Genomic DNA, 14,350 nt, shown 5'->3' with positions numbered 1-14,350 from the left:
GATCCTGCCTCCTGGCCCCAATCTAATTAAAAAGATAAGCATCTCCATGAGCTCCCTTCTCCCAGGAAGCACTGCGATTGGCTGCAGGGCCCAGGGTGAGGATTGATGTTTGTGACCTAGCTGGTCCAAGCCGACACCTGGAACCCATGTTAATCACAGGCAGCTGCAATTCAAGAAGCACAGAACTGAGGCCAACACTGAAGCTGGGTGTCAGGTAGGAGCTGTAGGGATCCCAGGCTCCTGCAGAGTCCTCCCCTGACCTCCTGAGTCTCAGACTTAGTTGCATGGTTGGTAAGAGCCAACATGGTTAGGACCCTGCTCTGAGAGCTTTCCAAGTGCCATCGATTTAAGCCCTTGACAAACCTCCCATTTTACCCTGGAGCACCCCAAGACACGAAATGCTAGCAACTTGCTAGTAACTTGTCACATTACTAGTAAGTGGCAGAGTCCGACTGTGAACGTGAGACAGGCTGGGACCTGGGACCCTTTGCTGCAGTGCTTGCAACTGAACAATCCTCTCCTCCAGCAACAAAATACAAAGAAACTATAGGGGACTAAAAATAACTGCGTGTATGCACAGTTGGGGCAAATTATGAACAAGATACAAAGAGACCAAAAACCCACACAGCACCAGCAAAGGGGTGGGCAGACCACCTAAGCCACCCCTTGGGCCGACCCCCGGACCCACCCCTACCCTCACCTTATATAAGGAACCAGCTCACCCCCCTTCAGGGAGCGAGCAAGGGAACCCCCCTCCTGCTGCAGCAGGAGCCCCAATAAAGTCTTTCCTGGGGACTTCCCTGGTGGCGCAGTGGATGAGACTCCATGCTCCCAATGCAGGGGTCACAGGTTCGATCCCTGGTCAGGGAACTAGATCCCACATCAGGGAACTAGATCCCACATGCATGCCGCAACTAGGAGTTCTCATGCCACAACTAAGGAGAGCCCTCGAGCCACAACTAAGACCCGGTGCAACCAAATAAATAAATATTAAAAAATAAAAATAAAAGCCTTGCCTGAATTTCTTGTCTGGCCTCTTATCAATTTCTATTGATTAAGGAGGCCAGGAATCCTGGTCAGTAACAAAGGCAACAACTTGACTTCAGAGCCATTCATTCATTCATTCATTCACTAAATATCTCCTGAATGTCTCCCATGTACAGGACACTGTTCCAGACACTTCATATGTCAGTGAACAAAAGAAATGATTCCTTATCGGATCACGGTGCTTAAATTCTAGCAGGGGGCGACAGCTCATAAGGTTTCCAAATAAGTAATTTACTTCATTAGAAGGTGTTAAATGCTATGAAAAAAGAAAAGATAGAGCAAAGTATGAGGGATCAGGAGTCCTGTGGGTTTGAGGTATGTGTTGCAATTTTAAACAGGGTGATCATGGTGGGCTTCATGGAGACAGCAAGATTTGAGCAACAGTGTAGAATAAAGAAAGAAGGGAATGAGCCATGTGGATACCTGGGGAAGAAGCATCACTGGCGGAGGGAGCATAAAATCAGTTTACATTGTGAGAATTAACAAGGGGTCAGAGGGAAATAAAGGTGTGGATGATGGGGAACCCTCTGGAGTGACACATCTACATGAAATGCTTTTCAGAGGTCACAGAAGCTGAGAACTGAAGGATGAGGGGCCTGGCCATGTGAAGAATTGGGGGGAGGGTGTCTCCTAAGGATGTTGCGGTTTTCAGATCTCAATATCCTGGCCACCCTTAGGTGTGGGGTGATGTAGAGAAACAGAACAGTGGGAGATATACATATACACAGAGAGAGAGAGAGAGATGTTAGGAATCGACTTACATCATTACGGAGGCTGAGAAGTCCCACAATTAGTCACATGCAAGCTGGAGGCCCAGGAAAACCGGTGGTGTAATTCAACCTGAGTCTGGAAGCCTGGGAACAGAGGAGCCGATGGTGTAAATCCCAGTCCAAGTCCAAAGGCCGGAAAGCCAGGAGTCGGAGGGCAGGAGAAGATGGATCTCTGAGCTCAGGCAGAGCGCGAATTGACCCTTCCTCTGCCTTTTTGTTCTACTCGCACCCTCAGTAGATTGGATGACGTCCACCCACGATGGTAAGGGTGATCTTCTTTACTCAGTCTTCTGATTCAAATGCTTATCTCTTTTGGAAATATCCTCACAGACCTGCTCAGAAGTAATGTTTAATCAGCTATCTGGGCATCCCTGAGCCTGGTCAGGTTGACACAAAAAATTACCCATCACGGTGGGTGGGGGGCGGAGATTGTTCTCCCAGCTCGAGTCTAAATCCCGAGGAAATCTGAGAGCCCCGAAGGGAAATGGCCGGGAGGCAGCTTTAGCTGAGTGTGTTGGTATACACATCTCACCTGGTACTGAAAGCCTGAGATAGTGAGGCCTTGAGTGGGGTCAAGGCTAGGGCCTAGGCCAGGCAAGTCTGAGGCTGGAGTGCCCTCAGGCAAAACAAAAACAAACAAGCAAGAAATAAACAGTAGTGCTAGAGATGGTGAGCTCTGCGATCTGAAATTGCATGAAGCCACTGTTGAGAACCAACCCGGGCTTCACGTTAAATACCTTGGGATATAAGATTATATCGTCTCCTCTTTGGACTCTTCTTTCTTCCTTTTTTCCCTTCCTTCAACTTTACTGAAGCTTAAGACTTGTGGGGCAACACGTAACAAGCTTGCAAAAGCCTGGAGAAAGCTAGCTCAATCCCTTATTGGAGGCCACTTGGAAGCTAATATTTTGGGGTGGGGAGTTTCCAACCAACATTCTAAACTGCTTTGTCCAGCTCAGATTTGGAAGAGGCTCAGCTTTGCATGTGGGAGGTTCGGAGCAAGGTCCACTCTCTCCTAGCGAGTTTCAGTCTCCCCCACTCAGCAGAACCAAAGCCTGGGGACTCACCAGACCCGCCTTCCTTGGGGAGCAGCCTCGGGACCGCCTCCAAAGAGGGAGGGCTGCAAATCCTACACAGGTATTGACTCTTTAATCAAGAGAAATTGACAAGAGGCCAGATGAGAAATTCAGGCAAGCTTTTACTGGGGCTTGTGCTGTAGCACAAGGGAGTGAAAACGAGAAACAGCTGCCCCTGCTCGCTCTCCAAGGAGGGTGGGCTGGTTCCTTAAATGGGGTGAGGGTAGGGGCCGTTTGGTGGGTTGGGCCGGAGGGGTGGCTTAGGTGGTCCGCCCACTCCCAGGGTGGTGCTGTGTGCAGAGATCATGCGCAGTACCCTGATTTTACTCTCGGCACTTCAGAAATGGCGGTCGGTTTGTGGCCCTTTGAAAGCATCCTGCTGTTCACAATTGCCCCGACTGCGCATGCGAGGTTATTTTTCGTCTCTCAGTTTCTTTTTTTTTTTTTATTTTTTGGCCACGCAGTGCGGCATGTGGGATCTTAGTTCCCCGACCAGGGATCGATCCTGTGCCTCCTGCACTGGAAGTGCAGGGTCTTAACCACTGGACAGCCAGGGAAGTCCCTCTTATAGTTTCTTTGTAAATGAAGAGACGTTTGTCCAGGTTCAAGTGCAAGCACTCTGGTAGGGAGTCCCAGGTCCCAGACTATCTCAGTATCTCTTTTAAAAAAGTGGAAATTGGGTGTGAGAGGTGATAAGATCCCTTTGGGAGGGCTTGTGGAGGAACTTCCATTCTTGGCAAGGCAATAGGTGTTCCAACCAAATGCCACATGCTAACCTCTCCCACCTTCACCTTTCAAATATTTTATTGCAGGAGTCCTGGGATAATTTTTTTTTTTCACTGTCTCTAGATGAGCCTTGCCCCTGTGAAGCCCAATACAACCATGAGAAAGGTACTTGCACTACAAGCAGGAAAAGTGAAGCTTCCCCATGGGGGTCGCCATGTGACTGCCCCGTCTGAAATGCCATTAGCAATCCTTTCTCCTGCTTCTTTAACCCTTGACCAATTGTCTAATGCTGTCCTTTGTTCCTCTGTTTCCTAGGGACTAAGTGTCTTGATTTGCTGAGTGAGGACACAGACTTATTAGCAAAGGACATGAACTGTTCTGTGTCCGGCTTCTGCGGCTGCAGGCCACATCACTTCAATCTCTGCCTCTGTGGTCACGTTGTCTCCTCCTCTTCTATTCTCTGTGGACTTCTAAGGATGCTCATCGCTGGATTTAGGGCCTATCTGGATAATCCAGGATGATCTCACCTTAAGATCCTTAATTTAATTACATCTGCCAAGTCCCCTTTTCCAAATAAGGTGATAGTCGCAGATCCCAGGATTTGACATGGATAGCTCTTGAGGGGCCGTTTTTCAGCCTACCACAAGTACAAGGGACTCAGAAACCCAACAGAAGGAACAGATGAAAGGAGATCCGCTTCCCTTTGAATCTGAGATGCAGCCACCTGGCACCGCTACCCTTCCTCCGTCCCCAAACTCCCACTAGTCACCCCAGACCTGCCCTCTAGGCCTCCCAGAGCAGGCCTCTCCCGAAGGCAGTTTGCGAGGGCCCTTCCGGCGGTGTTCTCTCCCCATGAGACACACAGGGAACGGAGTGCTAAAGCAGCATGGTGGCTCAGCAGCCCACTTGGATGAGGAATCCTAGAATAAGGGATAAGGCGGGTGGAAGGGATAAGAGGCAGGGAAGGGCTGGGGAATAACAAAGCCTTTTTCTCTCCCTCCGCTTTCAGAGGCGGGAAGTGTGCACTGTCTGCGGGTAGGCATTTGCGGCGGTACACACTGGCAGGCAGGCGGGCGGGGCAGTGTCCCCCCCTGCACACGGTGGGAAGTGCGTGGCTGCGCGCACCCGGCTGTGCGCGAGGCAGCGGGGGTGGGGGGCAGCGCCCGAACGTGCACACGGCGGGGGAGGGGGGAACGGCTGCCGCAGTGCGCGCTTCCGCCCAAGCTGGTGCTCCCGGGCGAAGAGGAGGCGCGCGCGCCTGGAGCGCTGTGCCTACGCGCCCCCGCCTGGGGCTATAAAAGCCTAGCCACCTGCTGCCGCTAGTGCGTCCAATTGCCCGAGAAGCCAACTCAACCTCCTCCGGCGGCAGCTCCTCTTGACATGGATCCTGAGACCTGCCCCTGCCCTACTGGTGAGCCCCCGCCCCCATCCTGCGGCACAGCGCGCCCCTTTACTTGCAAAGAACCCCGTGCCCTACGCCTTTGCTCAAGGACATTTGGGGAAAGGGAGTCACTTCCCCCAAGGGGCCTGGCCCCACCCCAAGTTTTGCCACTTTAACCCTTCCTGTGGTACCTCCCTCTCTAGGCGGCTCCTGCACCTGCGCTGACTCCTGCAAGTGTGAGGGATGCAAATGCACCTCCTGCAAGAAGAGTGAGTGTGGGGACCCCTCTGCCCTTCCCCTCCCTGCTATGCTCCCCAGAGCACAAGGCCTGTCCACGCAATACAGAGCGACCTCTAGGCCCCCTGTTACATTGCTTTGACGTAACAGAACCACGCGGGAGGCCTTAAGACTCAGTTGCAGGGGCCCCTCCCTCAGTGATTGTTACCTTAGGCCCTACGGTGGCAAGATGTTTTTGTAAATTCCCGGAAGATTCTAATGGGCAGTTGGGATTGAGAACTGCTGTCCTGGTCCAATTCCTCCCCTCAAAACCTCCAGTGCCTGGGGAGCCATTAGTGAGGCTGCGGGTTAGCTCTGGAGTTGGGGTCCCTTGGGCTCTCTCAGGCCTTTGTGGATCCCCTCGATTTTACCTCCCCTGAATCTCCCCAAAGCAGTTGAACACGCAGGGGGAGAAGGAGGTGGGGGGAAGGCGCCCTTCTTCTTTGCGTGTTAGACTAGGTGTGGAGCACCCCCACCCCAACCCCTGGCCATGAATCTCCTGGACTCCCTACACCTGTACCATCTCTGCTCCTGCAGCTTTATCCTTCAAGGCCATTTACCCTGGATGTTTTCTCCTCCAGGCTTACAACTCCCCAGCGTGGGCCTAATACCCCCATCCCGGGGAGTCCTGTGCTCACAGAAGGGGCTGTGGGCTAGTTACTAGGTACCCCTCTCCCAGGGTAGCCCAGAGCATAGCTGACACAACAGAGATGCTGAGTCAACCCAGGTGTGAGACTAGGAAGGGGGCAGTGACCTCTGGCATCCCTCCTTTTCCCCCCTCCCTCTTGATGGGGACAGATGGGGGAGGCGAGGCCATCAGACTGGGTGCCCCTATTTTATCTGCAGGCTGCTGCTCCTGCTGCCCCGCAGAGTGTGAGAAATGCGCCAAGGATTGTGTGTGTAAAGGCGGAGAGGGCGCCGAAGCTGAGGGGAAGTGCAGCTGCTGCCAGTGAGGACGTGCCCCGTGCGAAACGTGTGTAAATAGTGCTGGTGGCCCAGCGCCACCTGTCCCCGTGGTGAGGCTCGGCAGCGTGGCCCCTTCCCCTGCTAGCCACTGGCAAGTGACAATAAATCCTATGAATGACATAAAGCAAGGACTGGTCTCTTCTTAAAGGGGCAGGACATGGAGGGTAGAAGGAGCCTCATCTGAGGGGACAGCTCAGTTGAAATATAAAATCCTGAGATTGGCCACTGGTCTTTCTGGGACTCGGATGGAACTTCGGGGGCTGAGGACATCCTCCCGCACCTTCATATGCCACTTGACCCTCTTGCCAAGTCAAGCTTAACTCTGGGGAAAGAGGGGAGACCAGACCCATATGGGTCTGTCTCTTTCTCCTGCCTCTCAGCCTCACTCTCTGCATCTGTACAATGGGGTTGGGGGAAGTTAAAACCAGCCCCCAGCCCCAAAGGCCTGCAGTTTCTGAAATTTTCTAGCTGCTCCTGCAAAGCTGCCTGTTTTCAGGGTCATTAGAGGAGAGGCCAGGAGGCCTGGGGCCTGTCTTGGGAAACCGTTCAGCTGCGTTTCCAAGGTCACCGCCCTGAGCAGCCTGTCTCCCCGAACAGATCGTTCAGCTCCTTTTCAAACCTTCTCATTTGGTAGTTTGTGTCCAGCTCCTTCCCTCTTCAAGGGGAAGTAGGGTAATGAGTGCTTCAATCCACAGTAGTTGTGGTACAGTCCTTGATAAAAGGGAACACGCAGATTCTACCTGGGTTGAATGGAAAAGAAAAATAGAATTCTGGCAGAGAAAAGTTTCCCAGTTAAGAGAACACAGTGCTGCAAACATGTCAGTTTTCCTCCAAGTTGCTTTATCAGGACAGTCCATTCAAAAGCCCACCAGGATTTTGTTTTTTAACCCAACAGGCTGAGTTTCAAAAAACAGTGCCAGAAAAGCCAAGCCAGTGTTGGAAAGGAACAACAAAAAAGGCTTGTTCTAACCGCATACCAGTTCTTGTTCTAAAGCTCTAGGAAGTGGTGTCGGCTCAGCAATAGATCAGTTGCACAGAGAGGACAGTTCAAAAATAGACCCCAGTGCAGCTGCAAGTAAGAGACATGAAATCATCAGCGAAAGGATACACTAGTTAGTGAAAAGTGCTGAAACAATGGGCTACCCCTTTGCATATCAGATAAAAAATAATTTCCAATTGACTTAAACACCCAGGAGCAAAATCAAAGCTGTAAGAGAATTTGGAAGAGGAAAATAGGAGAATGCTTATTACTTTGGGGTAGAGATACCTCTTTTAACTAAGACACCAAAAAGATTGATAAATGTGAGATTATCTTGTACAAAGTTCTCTTAAGTACATTATCTTACGTGATCCTTACAACTCTAGAAGAATGGTATGATTAGTAAACCCATTTTACAGATGGGGCAATAGGGCTTAGGGTAATCTGCATGCAGTCTACTGAAAGATAAACTGAGGCATATTAAAATGTTTTAAGAGTTGATTTGAGCAAATATCTATTCAAATCGGGCAGCATCCAATGTAGCGGATAGAAAGGAACTCAGAGGAGCTGCACAGAATGAAAGACTTTTATAGCTAGAAGGGAACAAGGAAGTCATAACAGGCAAAAAAGCAGGTTGGTTATTGCAGTTACTTTCCTTCAAGGGATGGCAGGGGCCTCTCAGGCAGATTACCTAACTAGTGCTGATCAGGTGATTCCTGATTGGTTAAAGATTTCTGGGCAGGCCGAAGTCCCTGGTGACATGGGGCTTAGCATAAGCAACTCCATTTTGAGCCTGCTGTCTTGTGCTTAACAGGCAACAAAGCTAGAATGTGGTAGAGCCAGGATTTGAACCCAGGCTGTCTGACTAAAGTCTAGGCTCTTAAACCTAACCACGCTTGTCTTCTCTGTTTGTTTCTGGCTTGCCTTGTGTTACAAAAAGCATCAAAACAAAGCTAAATTACCTCACACCCATTAGGATAGTGTCTGTCCCTTTGGGCTGCTGTAACAAAATACCAGAGATTGGGCAGCTTATAAACAACAGAAATTTATTTCTCACAGTTTGAGAGACTAGACATCTGAGTTTAGGGTGCCAGCATGGTTGGGTGAAGCCCCTTTTCTGGGTCAGAGACTTCTCATTGCATCCTCACATGGTGGAAAGGACTAGGGGCTCTGTGGGGTTTCTTTTATAAAAGCACTAATCCCATTCATGAGAGCTCTACCCTCATGACCTAAGCACCTCTCAAAGGCCCCAAAGGACACAAATATTCAGACCGTAGCAGATGACCAGTATCAGGAAGACAAAAATAACAAAAAAGAAAGTGTTGGCAAGGATGTGGAGAAATTGGAACTTTTGTGCACTATTGGAGGAAATGTAAAATGGTGGTTCCTCCAAACATTAAAAGTAGAATTACCTTATGATCCAGCAATTCCACTCCTGGGTATATACCCAAAAGAATTGAAAGCAGGGTCTTGAAGAGAAACTTGGAGGGTATTTTAGCAGTAGTTACTCAAATTTAAAACATACATACCTTCAACCCAGGAAGTTCACTGTCCCATCGTTGGTATCAGCAGAAGCCTCAAAACAAGCTAAATATCCTTCAGGAGTGAAGTATAAAAATGGTCATAATGAACAGCTGATAAAAACACACCTGCAATGGAAAGACCACCGCATCTTACCATTCAGTGGGGGAAAAAACCCAAGGTATATATATAGTATAATGCTAATCACATTAAAAGGGAAATTTATATATGTGTGTATGTGTGTGTGTATGTGTGTGTGTGTGTGTGTGTGTGTGTGTATGGGCAAGGGTGTCTTTGATGAACGTGTGCATGATGGTGGTGACAGAGGTGCTCAGGGCGTCGTGATTTGGAAGGAGATCTTGCAGAGGTAGGCTAGTTCATCACCTCCACAATGTTGATGATCTTCTCACAATAAATATATCTATTCTTTCTATCCCACCATCTAATGCCAGAATCCACCAGCCTCTGTTCCTATTGCCATGGTGACAGGAAACTATCTCCCAAGGCAGTCCCTTCCAGTCGTCACCAGCTCTAATTGCAAGAAAGGCCTTTCCCACCCAGAGCAGAATCTTTATTCCTGGTACTACCCTTGGGACCACAGAGCACAAGTCTATTCTCTTCTTTTCAGCATGGCATAAACATGTAGTCGTGGCATCAGAAAGTCCTGGGTTCAAATCCCCACACTGCCACTTACAGCTGTGTGACCCTGAACAGGCCATGTAGCTCTTCAGTGCCTCATCTGTAAAACTGAGATACTAACAGCATCTGCCTTGTAGGGCTGTGCCGAGGTCTAAGTGAAATAAACTCAGAACGTCCTGATGCCTAGTACGTGCTCAATATTACGCCCCATGACTACTACGGCAGATGAGAGATAATTGCAAACATGTTGACTCCTTCCATCAAGACCTGGGGTCTTCATCCTTTCCCCTCGAATCTGGGCAGGCTCTGTGGCTTCTTGACCAATCAAAAGTGGTGAAAGTAACCTGTGCTAGTTTCAGGGCCCAGGGCTTAAGAGACACAACTACCACTCCTGTCTCTTGGGACTCTCACCCTTGGCGCCCTGCGCCAAATGTAATTACCCTGAGGCCACCATGCCGAAGAGGCCACAGGAGGGAGCTCTGGTCTTTAGTTCCAGCTGAGCTCAGCCATCCAGCCACGCCTGCTAGGGTGCCAGACACGTGAGTGAAACTGTCTTAGATCCTCCAGACCAGCCCATCCACCAACTGAATGCCACCAAGTGACCTCAGACAGTGATACATGAAACAAAAGAATCACCCAAATGAGTGCTTCTCAAATTCCTGACCCACAAAACCAGGAGCGACAATAAACTGGTTGTTGTTTAAACTGCAGTTTTCGGTGATTTGTTGCACGGCTACGGGAGCAACCACTGTCCACATATCCGAAGGTAACTGTTTTCTTGCAGACTGAGCCTGCCCACCCCTCTCAGTTGTTGCTCACATGATGGGGTTTTGAGTTTTAGGACTATTGTGATCAACTGTCTTCTGGACTGTTGAAGCCCAATAATGAACACAGCCCTCAGGGTGGTCTGCCCAGCTGTGCCAGTTAAGAATCTATCCAGAATGATTTAAACAAAAAAGGAAATTTTGGACTCACAGTGGCTTCAGGCTTGGCTGGCTCCAGGTGCTCCAATGATATTGTCAGGCTCCATTTCCTTTACAATAAAGTTATTCTCAGGCTCTTTCTCATGGAGACAAAGGCTCTAGAAACTCAGCTTCACACGCTTTCAGGTTGAAGTCTAGATGGAAAGAGTATCTGTCATTCTCCTAGCATTTCCAGGAGGAGTTCCATTGATTCTCTCTGGTTCATGGCTAGGTGACCCACTCAGAGCCAATCACTATGTCCAGGAAGATGGAATTTCCTGGGAGCCCACGAATGGGGCCTACTCCATCCATCCACCTTAGTCCACGTGGATTAGGAGTAGGGAAGAGTGGTTCTACAAAGGAAACCTAAGGCTACTGTCACAGGGTAAGGATGAATGGATGACTCAGCAGCAGAACTAAAAATACCCCCATTAGCAGTTAAAAAGAGACGAAAAGTCACCTCCCTCATTCTGGATGGCATACTTCTATTAATGCAGACTAGGGCCACATCATTGCCTCATACTGATAGCTCACACCACACTGTAGAGGGGTGTTTTTCCTCATCTTATGCTGCTTGGCTTCATTTTCCTCACTTCCTACCACATGAGGACTGCAGGCGTTAGAAAGGCCTCACTCTCCACCTCTGTCCCGCAAGGCTTACATGGGTACAGAGATAAGCAAACCTGGGCCTGGGCTGCCCTTCACCTTTGCCGATTGGTCCTCCCTCTCCTCTCAGAGTCAAAATGACTTAAGGGAGACAGCTTAGACCTGAAAACAAATTTTACCGCCAACACAGATGGCCCAAACCCAGGGCTTGATTCAATACTTTACAGGGCAAAATTAAGAGTTATTGTCTCCTCAGTGAGTTGGACTGTTTCCCCTGAGTGGACAAGGGACCATCTGGTTTATAAGAAACCAGGAATTTTGCATACAGTGTGGGTGCGTATGTAACAACAGCAAAATCTGCCCACCATCCAAAGAGCAGCCCTCCCATGCTCTCAGTCCACGGGGCTGCCAGACACAGCGAGATTTCTGAGACCTTGGCTCTAACATCAGAGCGTGTTTGCATGTGACCCTCAAATTCTAGTACAATCTGATCATTTGACAAATGAGTAAACTGATGCTCAGGGGAGCCCTGGCCCATAACAGCCCCAAGGTCGCTCAGCAAGTGAGTGGCAGAGTGACCATTAGAATTTAGTCCTTCTGACAGTTCAACTCTCCTGCCCTGCTTGGAGTTTCTGAGTGACCACATGACCACACAGATCCCAGAGTGTTGAAAAACAAGTTTTTTACTTTCATTTTGTAATCGGCCCTAATGCCGGGAGGCAGGGCTGGGAAGGGAGGACACATCAGGGGATTTACCCCTATTAATTGATTCGACAAATATTTATTAAGCGCCAACTGTAAACTTGGCCCTGGGAGGAGGGCTGGAAGCACATTTCAGGGGCAGTGAGCGCTCTTGGTGTTTTCAGTGGCAGGTAGCTATGGAGGGACAAAGGTCGCAAAATCACACACTTTCCTATGTATTACAGACATGGGCAGTGCCAGGAAGGAAAGGACAAGCTGTTTACCAGCGCATTCCACAGGCATCCTGACCTAGCACAGGGGTCAGGACGGGCTCCCAGGAGAAAGTGACGTCTGAGCTGAGCTGTGAAGGCATTTCCACAGGACTTTACAGTAAATGCTGTGAGGACGGCCTGTCCTCCGCCCACCCCCTCACTAAACTCCCTACTGCAGCAACCAGCATTCCCTAAACCTGCCACCAACCTTCCAGTAACCTGCTCATCTGATGACACACTCTGGACAATCCCAGGATAACGATCTAAGATCCATTTCACAGCAGCCAGACATGTGCCAGCAGGGAAGCAGGATGTACCTCCCCAGAAAGGAACTTGGACCGCACTTCTACTCTTCTCTGCATCCACTGGGGAAGAAAGTTCTTGTGAGGTTTTCCCTTCCAAATGTTCCATGGGAATGCCAACTTTCCACCCGGCTGCTTCTTCCACGGGCTGGAATGCAACTCCTTCCTCTTCCCCTGCCTGGCGAAGACTTTCTCACCCTCAGGCCCAAGGCAAGGGCCCACCTGACTGGCCCACCTCCTCTCAGGCTGGACTGGGTCTCCCCTCTGTTCCCCCTGCCTCCATCCTAGCCATGACCCTGGTATTACTTTTCCCCACGCACCCATGAGGCTGCCCCAATGACTATGAGTTTCCTGGGTACAAGGCTTATGGCTTCTTGATCTTTATTCTCCCCTGTGGGTGATGTCTACCCTTAGAGTGACTTCAGCATCTGCTGGGCCCACTGATTCTAACCAGGCTCTGCCACTCACTAGCTCTGTGACCTCGGGCAAGTTACTTAACTTCTCTGGGCCTCCATACTCTAAAATGGGAATGATGACTAGTCCTTACCTCACAGGGTTGTTAGAGGATTAAATGAGAGCTCGCACATAACACGCTTACACTTTCCCTATCGCATGCTAAAGCACTCGATATACAGCATATGTCATCAATAACCAGCCCACGGGTTTAATATGATGCTACACAATTTTTAAGCCCTGACGGGTGCAAAGAGTTTTTTTTTTTAATCTGTCCTGACTTCCCACCGGTTTTCCCCCGGAGCAGGATCCGCAAGACCCACTCTCTTAACTACTCAGGTTCAAGCACAGGGTACCGGACGCGGTGGGGAGGGTTGGGGTGGGGCGTGCTGGGGTAGGGGGAAGGCGGTGGCGGGAACTGCGCACACAGCGAAGGGCAGGGGTCAGGGTGCTCCGCGCACAGCCCAGCACAGCCCTGCATGCGGGGTCCGCGCTCTGCACCCGGCCCTCCCTCGCCGAGGCGCACCTAGGGCGGCTACTGAGAACTGGTGCCGGGTGGTCCGTGTGCACAGCTCGGGGCGCCGCGCGGGCCGCCAGTGACTCAGCGCGGGGCGTGTGCAGGCGGCGCCCGCCCCGGAGGGCTTTTGCACTCGCCCCGGCTCCTTCCCGCTATAAAGGCAGCCCACAGCGCCCTCCGCTCCAGCACGCCCCCTCGACTTCCTTGCCATACTTCGTGACGCAGTCTCCGGACCCCAGCCTCCGCTTCGTCTCGCCATGGATCCCAACTGCTCCTGCACCGCGGGTAAGGAGATCTGGTTCGGGATTGGGTGTCAATTGTAGAACTAGAGAAGCAATTTCTGACTCGTCACTCACTTTCCGGGCACAAATTGCCCCTTTCGAAAGCGTTTTGGTGTACCCGCCTCTATTCTAAGTTAAACTAGGAGGTTCCGTTTGACGGATAAGGAGATCAGAGTTCGTGGCTTGCCCAGGTTCCCACGAGTTGGTTGTGGAACTGGGACTCAAACTCGGGCTCCTAGCACCCATGCCCGCGTTCGAGTCTCCGGGAACCGTTTTTATGTCGGCCGTTCTCTTTGCAGGCGGATCCTGCGCGTGTCCCGGCTCCTGCAAATGCAAAGACTGCAAATGCACCTCCTGCAAGAAGAGTAAGTGGAATTTTCTCTACATCTACCCCTAACGCGCCCACCCCTCCGCCAGGCCCGCCCCTCACGCCTCCAGCCCTCTACACCACGGAGGGAATTTAAATAGGGCAGTAGGTACCCCTTCCCTAGGGACGGTGGCGCCTCCACTGGAGAGGACGGGAAGCCTCATGAATCCTCTGTTCCAAGCGCTCATCTCTGCCGCCTCCTTCCCTTCCCCAGGCTGCTGCTCCTGCTGCCCTCCGGGCTGCGCCAAGTGTGCCCAGGGCTGCATCTGCAAAGGGACCTCAGACAAGTGCAGCTGCTGTGCCTGATGTCGCGGAGAGCCTGCCCCGGGTGTAAATAGAGCAACCAGGACAAACCTACATTCCTCTTTTTTTTTTTGTCCTATAAAATACAAGAATGATAATAAAAGTGGTTGGCTTTATTCTGGCTGTTTTCCTTAACTTGACCAGAGCTGGGGTGAGGGACTGGACTAGCAGTACACAGACTTGGTTTCTGGACCAAAATGTTAGCCCTTAACAAACCCAGTGCCT

The 14,350-nt window shown here is 50.6% G+C and overlaps 1 protein-coding gene and 2 long non-coding RNA genes across 5 annotated transcripts in view; 2 read left to right on the top strand and 1 right to left on the bottom strand.

Annotated features, from left to right (window-relative positions):
- The window catches only part of LOC115847808 (uncharacterized), a 92,369-nt gene that overhangs the window by 63,687 nt on the left and 14,332 nt on the right, over nucleotides 1–14,350 (bottom strand). For all 3 annotated transcript variants that reach the window (XR_009560036.1, XR_009560035.2, XR_009560037.2), the window contains exons 2-5: nucleotides 10,357–10,498; nucleotides 8,751–8,870; nucleotides 6,862–6,982; nucleotides 1,809–1,901 (exon numbers count right to left, since the gene is read on the bottom strand). This is a non-coding gene — a long non-coding RNA (uncharacterized lncRNA). The remainder of the gene's footprint in view (nucleotides 1–1,808; nucleotides 1,902–6,861; nucleotides 6,983–8,750; nucleotides 8,871–10,356; nucleotides 10,499–14,350) is intronic.
- Nucleotides 4,842–6,366, top strand: LOC132593930 (uncharacterized). The gene is made up of 3 exons (XR_009560034.1): nucleotides 4,842–5,030; nucleotides 5,204–5,269; nucleotides 6,123–6,366. It is a non-coding gene; the product is annotated as an uncharacterized lncRNA (long non-coding RNA).
- LOC115847807 (metallothionein-2) lies at nucleotides 13,301–14,241 on the top strand. The gene is made up of 3 exons (XM_030847951.2): nucleotides 13,301–13,459; nucleotides 13,755–13,820; nucleotides 14,037–14,241. Exons 1-3 carry the CDS (start codon nucleotides 13,432–13,434, stop codon nucleotides 14,126–14,128), a joined length of 186 nt encoding a protein of 61 aa, XP_030703811.1. The 5' UTR covers nucleotides 13,301–13,431; the 3' UTR covers nucleotides 14,129–14,241.

Source organism: Globicephala melas, chromosome 19 (genome assembly GCF_963455315.2).
Source record: "Globicephala melas chromosome 19, mGloMel1.2, whole genome shotgun sequence".
Lineage (NCBI taxonomy): Eukaryota > Metazoa > Chordata > Mammalia > Artiodactyla > Delphinidae > Globicephala > Globicephala melas.
The sequence above is the reverse complement of the archived record's forward strand: the minus strand, read 5'-3'. Positions and strand labels throughout refer to the sequence as shown.